We start from the raw sequence: 21,416 nt of genomic DNA, 5'->3' as shown, positions 1-21,416 counted from the left end.
ATTAATTCACCAAACAAAACATTGTTTTATAGCCACTGAACACTCAAAAGTAAACTTAAATGCATTGTTTCATTGTAGCTGGTGAAGTGTATGGGCTTTTGGTGGTGGTGGTGGTGGTGGTTGGTTGGGTTTTGTGTGTATTGTATATGCTGTCCTGAAACGTGAGTCTCTCTTCCACACTTTGGCTCTGGAGTGCTGTGATTGCATGTGTGGGCCACTGGCTGAGTTTTTGACTTTATGTTTATTTTAATTCATCAGGATTGACTTTTTTTCCTGGTTATGGGATACAGTTCAACAGTCTAATGTAGGATTTCTTACATAGATGGGCTATAGAGAACTAAGATTCAGAAGCTTTCATTTCTACTTAAACATATTGCTACTATTAAACAAAGTGCTACAATGTGTTAGAAAGTAGAAATATCCCTAATGTAATAATAAACAGAGGATAAAACTCCTATGTAACAGATTTAGTAAACACACAAAAAGATCATCTAAGGGTTGAATTTTTTTCCTCTTAATTCTTTACAGCTTATCTATGTAACCATTGAAGAACTAATCTATATCAGGAAAATGTGGAGGACATTATAGAAATCTAACTTCAAAATCGTGTAACAATTTTATTTAACATGTTTACTATTTCATAGAGCAGTTTGTATTAGTTTAAATATAACTTTGTAATTATATTGAAATGAATTTCATTTTAGTTTCTTTGCACATAACCACTTTATAATCTAGTAAATATGTTTTGAGTCTCATGAAACTTAAATTAGGTTGGCTCTTTGCTGTTTTCTGTATACATTTAAGTGTTGCTTGTTTGATGTGTTTCGGCATGCATGCACCACAGTTCACCTGGGCATGTGAGAGGACACCTTGCAGGAGCTGGTTCTTGCCTTCCACCAATGTAGGGCCTGGGAATCAAGCTCAGGTCCATCCCACGCAGCACCAGGCGCCTTTACTCAGTTGTTTTGCTGGCTAAAACAAGGTCACATATACGTCAAAGGGGCCTCCACCTCTCTATGGAGCCATAGAAAACTCTCAACCTCTGATCCTCCTGCCTCTATCTCCCAGTTAAGTGCTTGGATTACGGGTATGCACCACCACACCCATCAAATTCGATTAGTTCTTATCTTTAAATGAACAGTTAATAAATAACTGTTTAATAACTGTGGACACCTTTGGGCTCAATGACTTAACTAATACATTTCAATAAAGCCACTCCTACTGATTAGGATGACTTCTGGTGCTAATACATTTTGTCAGTAATGCAGATTGCTTAAGTAATCATGTGTTTTTAACCTCCAAGTCTCATAGTGTAGTTTCAGAGATAACTATAATTCTGTTTGCAGTTTAGCTTGGGAAATATAATTTAGGAAAGGTTGACACTAAAACTAAAGAGCCACTAAATTTACTCTCTATAACTTTAAAGCACAGAAGTTTATTCAAATACCAAAAGCTTTTCAGCATCTACTGAATGTGGCTCTGTACGTGGACTACGAGAATGAAATGGTGAGCCAGAGACATGGTTTCTGACATTATAGACTGCTTAATCTAACAAAGAATAATAAAGTAGGATTGAGTTAGCTGCCGTAGAAAAGATCCAACACTTAAATAGCTTAAACAAGGCTGGGTGGTGGTGGCACACGCCTTTAATTCCAGCACTCGGGAGGCAGAGGCAGGCCTGGTCTACAAAGGGAGTTCTTTGTCGCCAGGGCTACACAGAGAAACCCTGTCTTGAAAAACAAACAAAAAAGCATCTTAAAGAAGATGGAAACTTATCTATCGCTCATATACTATCCAGTGGGACTCTATTGTATTAAAAACTCAAAGCGTGCTGCATTATTTTTTCCCAAATGATTGCCTGCAGCACATTGTTCAAGTTGACTCACACGGCTGTGTCTTCATTGTAGTCAGCAGACATTGGGCAGGCCAGGGTCTGCTCCCTGTCTGTCACACAGAGGGAACAGACACCAAAGTGGGGTAAGTTGGTGCGAAACTGCAGCTTTGTAAGCACTCCCGAGAGGTATCCAAGATGCTTGACATAGATGAGCAGACTGAGGGGGACGGCTGAGAAAGTGAGACTTCACTAAAGGGAAGCAAGCTCAGATGGTGGGGCTGATAGGAAGGAATTATAACTTCATAAGAGGAATCTAGTAATATGAAACCATTGGCAGCAGGTGGGACTGTCTGTGTAACTATTAGCTATTCAAGTGGTTGGCACACATCTTTGCTAACTTGATGGTAGGTAGTTCTCCATTTTGCAGATGGGAACACTGGCAGTGACCAAGGAGAACTGACTTGTCTCGGGCTCCACAGGGAGTGATCTTAAACAATTACCCGTGTGCAGCACCGTGCTAACTCCGTAATCTCAGGTTCTCATTACTCCTTACCGTACTCCAAAAGTTAGGTGCTGCTTACCATTTACTAGTTCTCACGGCTGAGGAATGCCAGCATTAGATGTGATCACAGCAATAAGATCAGTGAGTGGCAGGGCCAAACGCAGACTTGGCACTTTCTGCATCCAAATCTTGGTCTCCTAAGCAATGCGCTTTCAGGCTGTGTTCTTAGAGGTAGATGTAGGGTCAATAGGAATGAGAAATGTTCTAATAATTGAGGTTATAAAAGGACTAGAACTAGCGACGATACCTTTCAGCTACTGTGCTGGCTAGTGTCTTGTCAGCCTGACATGAGCCACAGTCGTTTGGGAAGAGCAAAACTCAACTGAAAAGATGCCCTCTCCAAACTGACCTGTGGGCCATTTGCTTGTTTTGTGTTTTGGTGTTTTTTTTTTTTTTTTTTTTTTGGTTTTTTGAGACAGGGTTTCTCTGTGTAGCCTTGCACCTTTTCTGGAACTCACTTGGTAGCCCAGGCTTGGCCTTGAACTCACAGAGATCCGCCTGCTTCTGCCTCCCGAGTGCTGGGATTAAAGGCGTGCGCCACCACCACCCGGCTCATTTTCTTGTTTTAATGACTGATGTAGATGGGCCCAGCTCACTGTGGGGCATTGGCACCTGTGGGCAGGTGGTCCTGGATGGAATAAGAAAGTAGGCTGATGAGGAATAAGCCGGAGCAGCCTTCCTCCATGACCACTTCCTGCCTTGGCTTCCCGGGATGGTACACTACGAGCTGTAAGAGAACATAAACCCTCTCTTCCCCGAGGTGGATTTGGTCATGATGTATTATCATAGCAACAGAAACCCCAGCTAAGACAGCTGGTATTTTAGGAGATACTTAACAAGGAGCTTTTTACTATAGTTTTAGAGGAGATGTGTATATAAATTAAATTGCTTGACCTTTAAGAGTCTTCTTCAGTCTTGAGAGCATATGAATTTTTATTTATTTATTTTAATGTGTTTGGGTACTTTTGCCTCCATGTCTATCTGTGTGCCGTATGTGATCCTGGTACCTACAGAGGCTAGAAGAGGGCATCGGATTCCCTGGAACTGGGGTTACATGTGATTATGAGCTACCATGTATGTGCTGTGAATCAAACCTGGGTTCTCTGAAAGAGTAGTGAATGCTTTTAACTGCTGAACCATCTCTCCAGCCCTAAGAGAAATTTTTAAAAATTACTTTAAGAACTTGATGTGTATGGGTGTTTTACCTGAAGGTATGTTTGTGTATCAAGTGCATGCCGGTACCCAGAAGACAGATGAAGATATTGGAGCTCTTAGAATGGAGGAACATGGTTGTGAGCTGCCATGTGGGTGCTGGAATTGAAACCAGGACTTCTGGGAGAGTAGGCACCTTAGCCCCTGAGCCATTGCTCTGGCCCTGCCTATACATTTTTTGCCATAAACATATGATAATTTTAAGTGATGTATTTAAACATACAAGTAAATTGGTAAGGCTGCTATAATGCAGATGTTCTGATGATAAGTCATCCAGTTTGTAACAAGGTATTTGGATTGCTGGTAGAGAAATCTAAAATCAAAACTGTTCATTATTTGCATGTGCTTATATTTTTAGCATGTTTGTAAAGCACTTGAGGAGTTATACAGTGTTCACTGCTCAGCTGCAGATGTGTTCAACTTGGATTCCAGCACTGAAGAAAAATTTAGCCGACACCTAATATTTCAGCTCCGTGATGTGGCATTTAAAGATAACATTCATGTTGGTGAGTACCTTTTAAAAGACCTTAGTTATATTAAAAACGTGTATTTTCCTTCCCCTCTTCAGATTTTCTAGGTATTCCCTGCCTTTATGGTTGCTTACCTAATCTAAAAAGATGCAGTGAGTTTTCATGATCGGCCTTAGCTCTTGACCTGCTGTTCTAGTCCAGGGAGTTTAACCTACTCAGGATATCGGTGGCATTAGTTCCTCTTACCACACACGCGGAGATGAGTATGCATGTGCTGATACTGCTGGTTTCTGTTTCAACAGAAACCTTCGCAGCTTTCTGGTAAGTCAGGAGAGGTCTTATCGTTGATATCCAATATCTGTATTTTTGACCTTTGCTTCAGCCTTAAATGAGCCTTAGTTTGGGGGCTTGGGCCCTTGGTCATATCAACAAGGGCTTATTGTCCAGGAAGAACTTTAGAGCTGCCGTGACATTTGGGTGCATACACCTGAAGGTGTAAGCAGAGTATTTGCCCTTGGACAAAATGAAGGCCAGAATATAAAGTGAAGTCAGTCCAGAGAACATGCAAATAGGTCAGGTGGGAACGCCTAATCTAAGTTTAAAGAGAACCAGAAGTCCTGGTGTTCATCAAAGCAAATGGCTAAAGAGTGTTGACTAACGTTCTTGTAATAGGCAACCCATTTCAGAGGTACAAGTGTCTCGGAACTTCACAGCCACCTGAATAAGAGCTGTGGACATGGTCACCGAAGGACTGGCATAAATAAAGCTCGTGCTGGGTCATGGCGAGCTTGAGTGCTCGCTCTTCACCTCCCATGTTAGGTGGCCCAGCCTGACTCTTCCTCCCATCCCTTCGCTCTCAGCAATTGCAGACTCGGGCATGGGTCAGCCTTTATCCTCTGTCAGCACCTTTCCTGATCACCCACTCTCGTGGCTGTGATTACCATCCACATAGATGACTAGGCTCTTTATGTTTAGCCCAGATTGTTCTAGACACCAGGTTCCTGCAGCAGCGTCCCACCAACATTTCCACTCAACATGTCCTTCCCAAGCTCCCTCTCTTTCCCCTAAGAACTTGCTCCTCCTGTGATGTCTGTCATTGAGTGGCGTCAGTCACCACCGTCCAGCGCACATGTTGGTGTGGTCTTCAACCTCGGTAGATCTCCACCAGACTATCTGGTCAGCTAGCTAGAGTGGTGTGATTATAGCACTGTGCACCTCAGACCCTTCAGGGGTCATTCTTTGCACTCGGGGAAAACAGCACCCACATGCACAGTGAGATTCACTGTACTCGGACCTCATCTCTCCACTCCATCCGTAACTTAGTTCCCACCCCATCACATTTTCCTAGTGCGTGGGCCTTTGTACTCTTTGTTGCTGCGCTGAACTCCGGTTCAGATGGTCTGTCGAGACACGAACATCTGAGACCATCCGAGGAGCTGTTCTGTCTGGCCAACTCTAAGATTTAAAAGGCCAGTGTTCCGGGTTGCAGCATCCAGGGTTACTATGTGAAAGCATTTGCCACCCCTTCCTAGGGTGGTTTCCTGTTTTCTTGTCTCCATTCTGTGTAGTATGCACACATGTGTGGGTGTGTTGTAAACATGTCCACGTGTGTGTGCAGGTGCACTCAGCCTTGTGGGCACATGTAGAGGTCAGAGGTGGCATGAGGATGTCTTCCTCAGTTACTCTCCCACCTTATTGCTCTATGATAGGACCATGAAGATTGCCGTTTCAGCTAGGCTGGCTGGCCAGCAAGCCCTCTGGATCTGTCTGCCTGTTTCTGCTCCCCAGCACCAAAGTTACAGGTGGCACAGCCATGCTTGGCCTTTCTTATGTTTTCTGTAGTTTCTGGGAATCTGAACTCAGGGCCTCAGGCTGATGCTGCAAGTACTTTACACATGGAGCCACCTCCCAGTTCTGCTTACTGTTTCTTAGTGGCAGGGACTGTTGTTTATTTCCTGTTTTCATTGTTCAGCATGTATTGTTATTAACAATATTTCAAATATTAACAGCAATAACAAATGGAAGTGGGCGTTTGATAGCTGTTTGCTGAGCGAATGCACGGATGATAAGCAGAGTCTGAAAACAGTCCTGAGGAACTCTTTCTTCCTGCTTCCCTGTGACTGCTGACAGAAGGCTGCATGTTGAGAGTCTGTCTAGCTAGAGGAGAATGGGTAGTTGCTAGTACCCAGCAGTCTCTGCGGCAGATAGCTTCTGAAAGCAGATCACATTATGTCCGAGTTTGGGGGTAGAATTTCATCGTACAGACGAGAGTAAGAAAGCCTTTCCTGTCACAGAGGATAGCCACAGTGAGAGCAATCAGACTCACAAACAGGCTGTCATCCCAGGCCATCTCTACAGCCAGAACGCAATTCAATGCAATACAAGTTAGTCCACCTTTCCCCCTCCTTTCCCCTTTCTTGGCGTTCCTCTTTATGAGACTTCAAGTTCCTGTTACCAGCCTTGCAGAAAGGGGAACTGGATCAAATGGAAGCGATTAGAGAACTTGATCTGCACTGGGCACTTCACCACAGATCAGAGAAGAGAGGGACACAGCAGGATGTGTGCTGGCAGCCAGAGTGCTAATACTCAGGCTGGCTGGCTGCCATCTCCTCCTGCCCTGTTTGCTTCCTGCCCAGGGTCAAAGGCCCGGCTGCCTCAGTACTGCCCACGCAACCATTTTGGCGGTCCAGTTCTCACTGATCTTATTATTCGGGGCTAGGCAGATGGAATCTGAAGTTTCCAGGAAAGTCAGCTCTATCCATTTATGTTTATATTGTTTCATAGTCCTTTGATACACACACTGTATCTTGTTAACCAGTGTTACCTGCTCTTTTTCGTTCTGGAAATAATCACACCTCTGTGTTATTTTTTTCATCTTGTGTTTTTTAAGCTTTTGCTTTCCTTTTAATATTCTAGTGCTTCCTTATTTATGTACTTATTTATGTGGTGGTGTGTGTGTGTGTGTGTGTGTGTGTGTGTGTGTGTGTGTGTGTGAACCTGTGCCACATGAGGTCAGGTGCCCTTGAGGCTGGAGGAAGGTGTCAGATCCCCAGAAGCTGGAGTTGCACCAGTTGAGCTGCCTGTCAAGGGCGCTGAGAACTGAGTTCTGGTCCTCTGGAAGAGCGGGAAGCGCTCTCCACTGCTGAGCCATGTCTCCAGCTCCCATTTAGTTTGTTTGAGACAGTCTTGCTATATAGCCTTTGCTGGCCTCAAACTGGCTCCTGACTGGTTCCTACGAGCTGGGGTAGCATGCATGTGCCATTATATCCAGTTCTAATTTCTTTTAAGATGCTAAACATGTATCAGTCATGGTGACACAGGCCTGTAGTCCTAGAATGAAGGAGACCAAGGCAGCATGATCCCAAGTTCAAGGGCATCTTGGGGCTGCTTAGCAAGACCCTGCCTCAAAAAAGCAAAACAACTTGTATTTGTTTCTTGCATCGGAAAGTCTTGTTTAGAGAAAGAAGATTTTGAGTGTAAAGCATGTGTGTATTATGACATATAGATTCAAGCTTTTTTCATATTTAAAGTAGTTAAGCCCCAATTTACAGTTCTAGAGAAGTTTTTCTGACATTATTTTGTGTATGCAGTTTTATATACAGAACAACATAATAGCTGAATTAATGCTTGGTTTTGTGGTATAAATAGTCCCTGTGAATTTGAAGAAGTTCAGTTGTCTCACCGATTTTCCAGAGTGCAGGTAGAACAGAGTCTTAGGGAGATGAAATACAAACATCTGTGAATTAATTCCAGATGTTTGGGGGAGATATGTGGTTGGAAACAGCTTTGGGACTCTCAACGTGAGGGTTCTTGGGCGTGGGTGGCCGCTGAATGGGAGAGGACAAACTCATGAGACTTGGCCAGCCTGCCAGCTCCGGGGGCATGTGGCAGACCCTCTGTGTGCTCTCCCTGTCTCTGCGTTGGTGTCCTCGTCCTTCAGTCACTGGCTAGAAGTCATTCCGCTCCATGTGGAGTAGCCAAAGTGGACATCCCTGCTGGCAGCATATTAGACTCTGGTCACTACTAGCAACATGTAAATGATGTGTTTACAGCTGACGCCCTCCCAGGCCAGTGGACGCTGAAAAAATAAAAGATCACCCAAGTGGAAGGACGCGGCACAGGAGACCGACTGCAGTTTATAGCAATCACTTGGGAGACGCTTCAGTGCATGAAACTGTTGTTTGTAGATACGCATCTAGACATAAGTTACAGTCTACAGAAAATAAGATTAGATTGGAGTCTTACAACTTTTTCTTCTTAGGTAATTTTGTGAGAAAAATTTTGCAACCTGCTCTTCACTTAATTACCCAGGAAGATGAAGATAAGATTCCAGAGGCAATGGCCACGAAGCTTCCTGTTTTTCAGATGTACCACTAAAACAAGAGATTTCAGAGGCCTGGGAGCAGCACAGCCCGGATCTTTCATTTTTAGTTGTGAAGAATAACATGGGGGAAAAGTGTCTTTTTGTAGACTTAGGTAAGTAACATCAGCACCATCAGCGGCCTGAGTCCTTTGTAAAAGGCAAGCCGGTGCCTGCTTGGGCATGCTTAGGTTCTGTAATCCCTTTGGAATGGGTTTTCGCTTGTTGAGTGAAAACGTCCAGATTCATCTTTTACTTTGTGGTATCCAGTTACCTCAGCACCATTTGTTGGAAATGGCTATCATTCCCTACTGCTCAGCAGGACCGTTTGCCATCAATCCAGAGTCTGCACCTATTTCAGACTGTGGTCTGTTCTGTTGTTCATTCTGGCTTTCATTTCTTGGGCTAGTACTGATACATGATAGGGTTTCTTTAGTATTTCCTCATTTCTTGCCATGTATTATAATTGTCTGTATAGAAATCGTACACACCTTTTGTTAGATTTGTTATAGATACTCTGTTGTTTGTTTGTTTGTTTTTGTTTTTTAGTGTCTCCCTTTCTCTGGGGTGTTCTGCCCCAGTTCTGGGGCGGCTCTCAGTCACAAATGTTATTACTGGCACTTTGTCCCGTTCTTCTGTTGGCTTTCCTTTGAAGAGCTGCTGTTCCAGAATCATTTGGTTAGCTCTCTGCCTGGGGCCTTCTCTCATCTTAAATCAGCTCATCTTAATTTGTATATTGCTTTAATTTTGTATATGAGAAAGAATCATCTTTTCTAGAAATTCTGCAGAAACATAATATTTACTGACCACAAAACTAATCATGGAAACATGGATTTATTTTTAAAATTAATTTTTGATGTAGGAGTTTATACAAGAAACAGAAACTTTCGACTGTATCAATCATCCAAGATAGGAAAATGTGTGGCTTTGGAGGTTGCTGAAGATAATAGATTTATTCCAGAACAGTCAAAAGACATTTCTGAGGACAACCAGTATTTCCTGTCATCCCTGGTGAGCAATGTCAGGTCTGTAGAGCAGAGCTAATCATCCTGTATTTATGTAAATAGCATTGCATGTTGCTAAAATGTGAATCGTGTAAATTGATTCTGCCTTAAGAAAAAGAAAATTTGTTTTTAAAAGTCTCTTTTCCCTATATCTGAAAAATAATAGCAAGAAATGTTTCTAACAATTCAATTTCCTCTTTATGTCTTTTTTATGATTATATTTAATGTATTCTAAAATTCCAGTTAGTCTAAAATGATCACTTTATAAAGTAGAAAATAATGATATTTGCATTGTGTTTGAAAGTATAATTACCACTGTCTCAATTTCTTTCCACATATACACATATACATTTAGAACTTACAGAGCTCCCTAATCAAAACTATCTCTTGCCTTGGGTATAGCTAGCTCATGGTTATAGCGCCTGCCTGGAGTACTCAAGGCCCTGTATTTGATCCACTGCACCAAGCCCCAGAAAATGTGTTTTGACTGGGATCATTGCTCATATGGTTATGTCACGTGATTTCTTTTCTAGTCACCATCCTATCACAAATATTTGCCAAGTTAATAGTTTGCCAGCAATCATAAGTAAAACTTTTAATGCTACGAGCTCCCGAACTACAGTGGCATGCCTTATCGTCAGGTCTGTTGTCACACACTAGGTTTCTATGTGTTGGTCACCCGTTCCACTTTTCCTGGAGTGGCAGTTTGGTCAGCTCAGAATGTGGCTAATACCCAGACCCGTCTGCAATCCTAGCTCCCGGGAAGTGGACACGTAAGGACAAAGAGCTCAGGATCACCCTTGGTTACATAGTGAGTTCAAGGCCAGCCAGACTACATGAAACCACGTGTTAACCCTTCATCACCCTGCCCCCCCCAAACCAGCAAACACAAACAAAGCCCTAAAACAAACAAAAGTAGTTAACAACTAGACTAAACCCCATCAACTTACTGTGTTGTTTTTGCCCTTTACCTTCCTCAAAAGGTTTTGCTTTGGGTTTTTTTTTTTGTTGTTGTTTTTTAAGACAGAAACTCACTGTATAATCTGGTGGGCCTGGAATTCACTATATAAACCAAGATGGCCTCAAATTCACAGAAATCCACCTGCCTCTGTATCTCCCCAAAACTTTTTAAGAAAAAAATTCTGTAGAAATTAATTTTAAGAATAAATATTAAGTTGGGTGTGGGTGGCACGTGACTTTAATTCCAGTACTCAGGAGACAGAGGCAGGCAGATCTCTGAGTTCAAGGACAGCCTGATCTACAGAGCAAATTCCAGGACAGCCCGGGCTACTGCGAGAAACCTGTCAAAAAACAGACAAACAAAAAAGGAATAAATATTAAAGGATGTTTCTGTAGGAAAAGTTATGTGTAGTGAGAAGATACATCCCCTCTCACCACATAGCTCTATTTTGTTTGGGTTCCTTTGATACTTCTCAAAAGTAAGATCAAAGACTTGTAGCCCTGGCTGTCCTAGAACCCACTCTGTAGACCAGCATGGCCTTGAACTCAGATCCGTCTGCTTCTGCCTCCCGGGTAATGGGATTAAAGGCGTGCACCACCACAGACCAAAGGCTTTTAAAGTGGGAGTAACGGCCTTCCTTCCCAGTTGTTGAATTAAGTTTGGGACATTCACATAACCCTATCACATCCTACAACATCACATCCTACAAACCGCAGCAGTGGCTGCATGCGTTGGGGCAGTGTCTGCACTTGTGGACGGGGTGCAGCAGCGCAGGTCTGACTCCTGTTTAGTTGCAGTGTGGCCTCGCAGCGAGAGGTCCCCCTCCTAGGACCCCTAGCCCGTGCTTTGCACAGCCACGGGAATGCCAGGCATCTCTTCTGGAGCGGAAGGAAGGCCAAGTTCTCCATGGTTAGTGTGAACTTTGGTCACACACACACACACACACACACACACACACACACACACACACACACACACACCGCCCTGTGCTCTCATTACCCTTTTCTTCCATGTTCACAGCTTCCAAATCCTAACAGAAAGTTCAAAGGTCCGTGTGTTTGGGAGTAGAACTATGCTTTCCATCATCTCAGTTCCCTAGAAGCCTTGGATTACTCTGTAACGAAATTAAACACTCCCCAAATGACTGTTTAAAGGAAATGGTTTCTTTGTCTCTTTTTCTGTTGTATTGTATGTGCATTGGTGTTTTACCTCATGCATGTCTGTGTGAGGGTGTCCAAAGCCCTACTTCTGGACTTACACACAGGGGTGAGCTGTAATGTGGGTGCTGGGAGTCGAACCCTGGTCCCCTGGAAGAGCAGCCAGTGCCCTTAACCATCTCTGCAGCCTCCAGGAAACTTTTCTAATTGGTGTAATCTTACATGCTGAGGTAAGACTGGCAGCTTGGGCGGTAACAGTGAAGGCACGTGAGGCTGCTTCCTCTCTCTGGCCATCTCACGTTAATTCTAACGTGATGATGTTGTCACTTTATTTCTTTCGCACGCTCTCTTTAGGTTCTCAGACACGTTACGGATCCTCACATGTGACACGCCTCACACTAAAAGAAAGCGGACTGAATATTTTAACAGCACCGGCACGCCAGGTAACTTTAAGCAAACAATTTCACATTCCAGTTTAGGGACCTCAAATCTATTTTGCTTTGAAAGTCTTACATTTTAAATACCCATATCTGCTGATCATCTTAAAACTAGTTCTAGATTCCTGACCAGGTTGGACATACTATAAAAAATGTCATGGGTGTTTATTAGTTAAAATACCTGATTTTCATTCTGTGGTATTTAGAGAATATATAATAATGCATTTGATATAGAACAAGCACATCAAAGTATGACCACATAATCTGCCGCCCCATTTTTTAAGAAGTATTTCTGTGGTGGATGTTTTGCCCGCACGTTTGTCTGTGCAAACCGTGTGCAGGTCTGGGGCCTGTGGAGGCCGAAGGAACCACCGAGTCATCTCTCTGCCTCCGCTCTCCCCTCTGTCCACACACAAAGACAGGTGGATTGTGGATTGCTGAGAGGGCTCAGGCTAGAAGCATTTGCCACCAAGCCTGACAACCCAGATTCAGTCAGGGGCCCCTGTGAAAGTCGAGAACTGACTCCCACAACTTATGCTGTGTCCTCCACACTCAGTCTGTGACACACACACACACACACACACACACACACACACACACAAAATTAGTTAATTAATTAAAATTAATTAATTAGTTAAAAAATTAGTTAGTTAACACAAAATTTAGTTAATTTAACACACACCTAAATGAATTTGTGAACAGGTCATCCTAATTACTTTTTAAAATTATAGGTAACTACTACCGTGGTTTCCTGTTTAACTTTGCACTCCTGCAAAGGTGTTCCACGTATGGCTGTATCATATTTTGCCCATTCCTGTACTGAAGAACATATAGGGTTTTTTTAAGTTTCTAAAGTTTCTTATATAAAGCCTCCAATAAATACTTTTATTCACATATGTTGGCATATCATTAGAATAGTGAAAAACTCCAATCTAAGTATACAACAGAATTGGATGACATACTCCTTAACTACAAAGTTTAGACTTGAAAGGCCTGTATAATGTGGAGGACACCCATTGATGATGGTAAGAGAAAAGGTAGGTCCTAAAATTACGAGTAGAGAGCACCTGCCCTGGGTTCAATAGGTCCCCTGTTGCTACAACAACAACAACAACAACACACACACACACACACACATACACACATACATTATATGATTACAAGCCTGTTAAAAAACATGGGCAACATTTCCTGTGTTTATTTCTTCTGATTGTTTAAGATGTATTTCTAGACATTGTCTGGGAGTTTTTTTTCATTTCTACACTGAAATATTTCCCAAAATGTCTCCAGTTATATATTTAACTATTTTAAGTGAAATTACAACTTCATTTTAAGAAAACTAGATTTTCCTGTCATTAATCCCAGCACTCGGGAGGCAGAGGCAGGAGAATCTCTGTGAGTCCAGCATGGTCTACAAAGTGAGATTCATGATAGGCTCCAAAGCTACACAGAGAAACCCTGTCTTGAAAAAAAAACAAAAACCAAACCAAACCAAACCAAAACAAAACCCTAAATGAATTTGTGAACAGATCATCCTAAGTTATGACAGTAGATTCTTAGATATAAAATAAAGTTGTTAGTGTCCTCCAGTGAGAGACCCAGGAAACAAATTGAGTTCATGATTTCCTGTTCCCTGAGGTGATGGAAGTCCTTGGGGTATCTCAGTAAGGTGTTGCAATCTTACCTAGGAGGAGGCATCTTGGAGGGAGACTTGTACCACTCTGCTTGTAAAGCACAACAGTAGCTTGTGGTAGTCAGGATAGTAGGTAGTGTCTGGCCATTTTTGTAGTTTGGGTGTTCATGCTTTCTCCCTGCTCAGACAAGACGGCAGAGAGGTCTGTTTTTGTCTTGAATCCTTGTGACCTCAGAATGGCCTCAGTATCTACGTCCTGACGTCCGGTGAGACCGTTTGTGTTTAACAGCAGAACATCAAGGCTGAAGTAGGAGTCAGGCCAGCTTATGGCAACGCCCAGGCTCAGCCAGGAGACCTGTGGTGCCACTTCTGGGCCGAGGGTCTACCCTTCCTCCCCACTTCTGGACCGAGGGTCTACCCTTCCTCCCCACTTCTGGGCCGAGGGTCTACCCTTCCTCCCCACTTCTGGGCCGAGGGTCCACCCTTCCTCCCCACTTCTGGGCCGAGGGTCTACCCTACCTCCCCACTTCTGGACTAAGGGTCCACCCTTCCTCCCCACTTCTGGACTGAGGGTCTACCCTTCCTCCCCACTTCTGGGCCAAGGGTCTACCCTTCCTCTTCACTTCTGGGCTGAGGGTCTACCCTTCCTCCCCACTTCTGGACTGAGGGTCTACCTTTCCTCCCCACTTCTGGACCGAGGGTCTACCTTTCCTCTTTGTCTTTTTATAAAAACTAGCCAGCATTTGACCTCGTTGAAGTTTCAGTCTTAACTGCCTCCTTCTGGCACAGAGAACTGAGAGTAAGGCAGCTGCCGATGAGGGAGGAAAGACCCTTAACTGTCTGAGATCATAGTAGGATCAGTATTTTTTCAGCATTTAACTGTTCTCGTTTGTACATGCTCCTCTCTGTTGCAGTCGAGTCCATTGAAGGTTTTCAGTGCTCCCCGTACCCTGAAGTTGACCAGTTTGTTCTTTCTCTGGTGAATAAACACGACATCAAAGGAGGTAAGGCTTGGCTTTTTAGTGACTCTTACACGACAGAGCGATAGTTCCTTGAGCAGCAACCTTTGCATTTCAGGAATTCGGCGTTGGAGCTACTTTTTCCCAGAAGAATTACTCGTTTATGATATTTGCAAATACCGCTGGTGTGAAAACATTGGACGAGCCCACAAAAGTAATAATATTATGTAAGTAATGTTGTTTATTAATGGCTTGTGCGCCTTTAACATATATTGAAAATACTTATAATTTTAGAAACAATGTTGACAATATAAAATTATTTTATAATGTGTAGCCCACAAAAGTAATAATATTATGGAAGTAATGTTGTTTATTAATGGTTTGTGCGCCTTTAACTTATATTTAAAATACTTATAATTTAAAAACAATGTTGACAATATAAAATCATTTTTACAATGTGTAAATGTATGTCCTGTATAAGGTGTAAAACTATATGAATATATGTCCTGTATAAGGGGTAAAACTATGAATGTATGTCCTGTATAAGGGGTAAAACTATATAAATGTATGTCCTGTATAAGGTGTAAAACTATATAAATGTATGTCCGGTATAAGGGGTAAAAACTATATACTTAGCACTGGCTGATCTTGCAGAAGACCCAGGTTCGGTTCCCTGTGGGGAGATTTAACACTATGCAAAAAAATGCTTCAGGTTTTACTTTTATTAGTTAAGACTGTCGAGTTTCCTCCTGATTTTGAAGTTTGCTTAGTTTGGCATGTTTCTTTTTTCTTTTTTTTTTTTGTTTTCCGAGACAGGGTTTCTCTGTGTAGCTTTGCACCTTTCCTGGATCTTGCTCAGTAGACCAGGCTGGCCTCGAACTCACAGAGATCCGCCTGGCTTTGCCTCCCGAGTGCTTAGTTTGGCATATTTCACCGGTGCCTGTGGAGGCCGGAAGGCATCGGTCTCCCTGGAACTGGAGTTGCGGACTGTCGCTGTGAGCTGTGGTGTGGTGTTGGCAGCAGGAGCTGACGTGCTCTGCACTGCTGAGCCGTCCTCCAGCCCCAGCTAATGCATCTACTTCTTTTTTTAAGATTTGTCTGTCTTACCCAAATAGTCAGAGCTGCTGGGAAACATCCATAATCTTAGTTTTAGTGTGTGCTGCACTTACTGCCTAATAGTATTTGTATCTGCTTTATCAATTTTGCAATAATTTAATTAGTCTTTGAATTTTTTTTTAGGTTTTCCTTTTACTATTTCTTGTATTTTATTGTTCATTTTCCAGGGTGTCATTAGTCATTTTTCTTTTGTAACATAAGGTATAAAAACTGTAAATTTCCCTGTAAAGATCACTTTAGCTGCTTTTCACATAATAATGTAGTATTTCTGGTTGCACTCAGGCCTACACATTTTAAATTTCCATTATATCCACTGAAGCTATTGGTTATTTAGAAACGTTTTTATTTTTAAATTATGGGTTTCTACTAGCCACCTTTTTATTTGCAATATTGGCCTTGTGGTTAGAGAATGTGTTATATATAAACCAAGTCATTTGAAGATTTAGTCATTTTTACTTTATGAGTGTTTGCCTGCTAAGTGTTTGTGTACCACATATGTGCCTGGGTGCCTGTGGAGTCCCAGAAGGCATCGGCCTCCCTGGAACTGGAGTTACGGACAGTTGTGAGCTGTCATGTGGTGTTGGCACCAAACCTGGGTCCTCTGCAAGAGCTGCATGTGCTCTGCACTGCTGAGCGATCCCTCCAGCCCCAACTAATGCAGCTAATTCTTTTTTAAAAGATTTATTTATTTTTATTTCTGTGTTTGTTTATGTGTACCTGCGTGGATTTATGTGCACCATGGGCATGCACGTGCCCTCAGAGGGTAAAGGATCCTCTGGAACTGGAGTCACAGGAAGTTGTGAGCCAGCTGATGTGGGTGCTACAGACTGAACTGGGTCCTATGCCTGAGCAGTGAGCCCTCGCTAATACTAAGTCATCTCTGCAGCCCTCAGACCAACCCTTTTACATCTGAGGATGCTCCGAGTACAGCTAGCATGGAGTCAGTCTTCATTAGTGGCTTGCACGTGATTACAAAGAGCTACTTCACATGTGCCTATTAGATCAAGTTTGTGAACTGCATTGATACTGTTCTGTTGATATTTTCTGCATCTTTACTGATATTTTGGTGGTTAATTTATCTGTCGATTTCTAAGAGAAGACAATGTTTTATCAAATCTTTATCAAAGAATTTGAGAAGTTCACACAATGTATAGTTTTTCTTTTTACAAATAAATGTATATTCCATGTGGTGGTGGTGCATGCCATTAATCCCAGCACTTGGGAGGCAGAGGCAGGCGGATCTCTGTGAGTTTGAGGCCAGCCTGGACTACAGAGTGAATTCCAGGACAGGCTCCAAAGCTACAGAGAAACCCTGTCTCAAGAAACCTTTAAAAAATGTGTATTTTTCTTTTTTTCCTTTTATTGAAAATAGATTTTTTTTCTCTCTCTTAATATATCCTGGTTGTGGTTTTCCCTCCCTCTACTCCTCCCAGTTTCTCCCCATCTCCCTCCCTTCTGGTTTGACCCCTTTCTGTCTCTCATTAGAAAATCAAATAGGTAAGGGATAATCATAAAATAAAATAAAGTAAGATAAAACAAAATCACATGGGAATAGGACAAAACAAACAGAAGGAAGAGAGGACAAGAAAAGGCACAAGAAACAGATGTAGATGCAGAGACCCATTACACACTCAGGAATCCCATACAAACACTAAACTAGAAGCCATATGGAAAAAATATACATGTAGGGTGTCTTAGGTAGGATTTTAGTGCTGTGAAGAGACACCATGACCATGGCAACTCGTATAAAGAAAACATTTAATTGGGGTGACTCACAGTTTCAGGGGTTCAGTCCATTATAATCATGATGGTGAGTATGGCAGCGTGCAGGCAGATGTGGTATTAGAGCTGAGAATCTTGCAGGCAACAGGAAGGCAACTGATTGTCACACTGAGGGAAGCTAGAGCAAAAGAGACCTCAAATCCCGCCCCCAGTGACACACTTCCTCCAACAAAGCCACACCTTCTAATAGTGTCACTCCCTTTGGGGGCCATCTTTCAAAATGCCACTTAGGATAAAAAGAGAGAAAAATATATAAATAAAACAAAAATAAAAGATAAGAAAAAAAAATTAAAAAAGGAGGAAAAGCCCTGACATGACATTTAGACAAGGAACCTCCAAAGACGCTGTTGAGTTCGTTTTCTGTTGACATCTACTGCTGGGCATGCAGCCTACCTTAAGAGTGCTTTGTTTCCTCTTTGAAACTTCCTTGGAGAAAGTAAATTTTCATTGTGAGTGGTCATCAATTGGTGATAGCTTCTGGGTTAGGGATGGGAGCACGTGTCCACTTCTTTCAGCTCTAGGATCCCGTCTGGTGCAGAACCGGTCAGGCCCTGTGCATGCAACCTCAGTTCCTATCAGTGCATATGGGCATCCATCCTTATACAATGTATTAGAATCAATCATATTCCTACTGATTCTTCCCCAAATCCTTCCAGATCAACCCCCACCTTCCTGCCTTCCCATAGGTTTCTGAGTTTGGGGTCATCTGCTGGAGTGTAGTTGACCTACCAAGTGCTACACCCTTACAGAAAACTGGCTCTTCCCTCCTCCAGAAGCCATCAACTGTCCACATCCCTCATCCAGGGGTGCCGACTGGCGAACCTCCTCCTGCTCCATGATTGAATATGGACTAGCTGATCTTGGGGAAGTTTTGTGCAGGCAACCGCAGCTGCCGTGCGTCCACAAGCGTAATGGCCCTTCATGTCCAGAAGACAGTGTTTTGCAGCATTCTTCCTGACCTCCAGCTCTTAATGTTTCCACCCCCTCTTCTAAATAGTCCCTGAGCCTTGGGTGGGAAATGAAATACAGACATCCTGTTTGTGACTGGACACTCCACACTCCGTCTGTGCTGACCTCTGTGAAGAGATTTGTCATCCTCAGTGCTGGTCACTCTTGTTTGGTTGGTTTTTCAAGGCAGGGTTTCTCTGTGTAGCCCTGGCTGTCCTGGAGCTCACTCTGTAGACTAGGCTGGCCTCGAACTCACAGAGATCCCCCTGCCCCTGCCTCCAAGTGCTGGGATTAAAGGTGTACGCCACCACACCTGGCATGTTGTCCACTCTTGCTTGTGTATTTTGAAGCTATATTATTTGGGTGGCTATAACTTGAAAACTTCTGAGTCTTCCTAGAGAAATGTCCTGCTTTTTTTTTTCCTGTTCAGAAGTCCATTTGTAGAGTGTATATATTGATGTGTGCACATGCAGGCAAGTGCACATGTGTAGAAGTCAGAAGACAAAAGTTTTTAAGAGGGTCTCTCACTGGCCTAGAGCTCACCAATTAGACAAGGCTGGCTGGTCAGTGAGTCCCAAAGGTCTGCTTGTCTCCATATCCACCATGGGATCATGTGTCCACCACTTGTGACCTTTTAAAAAGTACATATTGTATATTTACTATGTTTATGCATGCAGGTGTGTGTGCAGGTGCATGTACATCCATGCATGTACATGTGCAGACTACAGATTATCCTCAGGTGTCTTCCTCTATGCTTTCCTATCTTGTTTTATGAGATAGATACATTGCGCAACCTGGAGCTCACCATTTGGGCTGGGCTGGCTGACTGGCAAGCTCCCGGGATGTTCCTGCATTCCCCCTTCCCAGGCTCCCCATCCCCACACGGGGTTACAGATGTGCTTATGTGGGTTCTTGGGATCTGGACTCAGGTCTTCATCCTTGGGCAACAAGCACCTTCCCCACTGAGCCGCCTCCCTAGCCTCCTCCTGGTTTGTTTTCATGTGGGTTCTGAGGGTGGAACTCAGAGCCTTGTGCATAAACACTTCCCCGTGGGTCCTTCTCAGCCCCTGTGTTTTCTTTTGATTAGACATGTTTATTTTCATCCTTGAGCTCTTTAAGCTTTCTCCATCCTTTCAAGTTGTAGGCACATCTCTGGCAAATGGCATATATCTGAACTTTATTTTCTATACAGTATGGATATTAATGCTTTCTTTTCTTTATACATAAAGGATTCTGGTTGACCTGAAAAATGAAGTTTGGTATCAAAAATGCCATGACCCTGTATGTAAAGCACAAAACTTCAAATCTAACTGTGAGTTATTAATTTTTATAGTGAATTTTATCTTAATTTCATAAAGTGAAAATTAGACATCCACCTAAAAATATTTCATCTTTTTGATTCAGGTTTCCCATTACCCACTGAAGTAAGTCTCCTGTTTCTTCTGAAAGAGGTGAGTGTAGCTCTTGGCCTTGTGTTTTGGTGCATAGTATAAGTGAACTATGAAGAGTATCTAGTCCAGATGACTCTTAAACACAGTGTGAGGCACTTGTGTTCACTTTGGGATATGTTCAGTTCCTAGCACCCACATGGTGACTCACAGCTCCAGTTCCATGGGATCCAGTGCCCTCTTCTGACCTCCATAAGCTCCTGCATGCATTTGGCATGTACACACACACACAAACACACACACACACACACACACACACACACACACAAATATTTAAAAAAAAAAAAAAAGCAAAAAGGTAAGAACCTTGACACATAATTTAGCCAAACTGATGCAAAGGTTTTAGCATAAATCTTCCATTGTTTACACTTGTGTGTGCTCACTTTGTTTCCAAAGCCGTAATGCATGGAGCTAGGTTTCTTCTCTGAAGTATCAGAAACATTTTCATTACTAGCTATTGCCAGATTGCTCCATGAAATACTAGGAATTGAGACTGTACAGATGTTGTACAGATGTTGATGGAAGCACCTGCTGCTAAGTTAGCACCGCTGAGAGCACCTTCTAATCATTGCCAGCCTAGAGACGAGTGCCAGGTCACTTTCCATTTGTACTTATTAATGAAGCTGTGTTCTTTGTAGGTTCTTATTTCTGTTCCTCTTAGGAATTTGTGTCCATTTTCCTATGACATCTTAATATTTTTGTCATGTATTATTTACAATTTTTTAAATTTTTACTTTTACCCACATCTATCAACAACTTCTTTCAGATTGCATGGTTAGAATAAATGACCTGCTACAAGCCGAACAAGTGCTTACATTTCATCCTAGAAAACTGGCATCCTTTGAAACCTACATTTAAAATCTCTTCTGAAAACACTGAAGTTCTTTATTTTACGTGTATGAGTGTTTTGACTGTCTGTGTGTCTTTGCACCACATGTGTGCTTGGTACCCAAGGAAGCAGAAGAAAGCATTGCATTCGCTGGAACTGGAGTTACAGATGGTTGTGAGGCACCATGCGTGTGCTGGGGACCGTACCTGGGTCCTTTGGAAAGGCAGCCTCTTAACCACAGAGCCATCTCTGCAGACTCAGCATCCAGGTTTAAAGGGAAAATGCTATGAGCTGGCCATAAAGAACTGACCAACAGTCCTTCCCTCCAGCAGACTGCTAGGCTTACAAGTGCTAGAAATAACTAGGAACAAGTCAAAAATCCTAAACTATCTCCTGAAAGGGCAACGTATCGTCTTGTTTGGTTTTGAGTGGTTTCATTTCTTTTGCAGTGCTGGGAATTGAACCTGGGCCTCATCCATGGGAAGCAAGTGCTTTCCCCCAGGCTACATTCCCAGTCACTCATTTATTTTGGTGACTGGTTTTGGTGGAATTTTTTTCTTTTCTAATACCCCCAAAATGCCAAATGAAAGTATTCTTGGTTTGAGTATAACTTAAATGTTTATTATTTAGAAATAACTCTAGAAATAGTGCCTTTCAAGTGAACAGTTAACATAGCCATTTCTCCCTCATCTTTATATATATAC

At 42.7% G+C, this 21,416-nt stretch overlaps 1 protein-coding gene across 1 annotated transcript in view; it reads left to right on the top strand.

Annotated features, from left to right (window-relative positions):
- The window catches only part of Primpol (primase and DNA directed polymerase), a 34,906-nt gene that overhangs the window by 12,028 nt on the left and 1,462 nt on the right, over positions 1 to 21,416 (top strand). The window contains 9 exon segments of the mRNA XM_037211730.1: positions 3,967 to 4,114; positions 8,340 to 8,411; positions 8,414 to 8,554; positions 9,301 to 9,463; positions 11,915 to 12,003; positions 14,545 to 14,634; positions 14,708 to 14,816; positions 19,665 to 19,747; positions 19,840 to 19,886. Of these exon segments, the coding sequence (XP_037067625.1) occupies positions 3,967 to 4,114; positions 8,340 to 8,411; positions 8,414 to 8,554; positions 9,301 to 9,463; positions 11,915 to 12,003; positions 14,545 to 14,634; positions 14,708 to 14,816; positions 19,665 to 19,747; positions 19,840 to 19,886 (942 nt within the window).

Source organism: Peromyscus leucopus, chromosome 17 (assembly GCF_004664715.2).
Source record: "Peromyscus leucopus breed LL Stock chromosome 17, UCI_PerLeu_2.1, whole genome shotgun sequence".
In the NCBI taxonomy this organism is placed as follows: domain Eukaryota; kingdom Metazoa; phylum Chordata; class Mammalia; order Rodentia; family Cricetidae; genus Peromyscus; species Peromyscus leucopus.
This window is presented reverse-complemented; position numbering and strand designations above follow the sequence as displayed.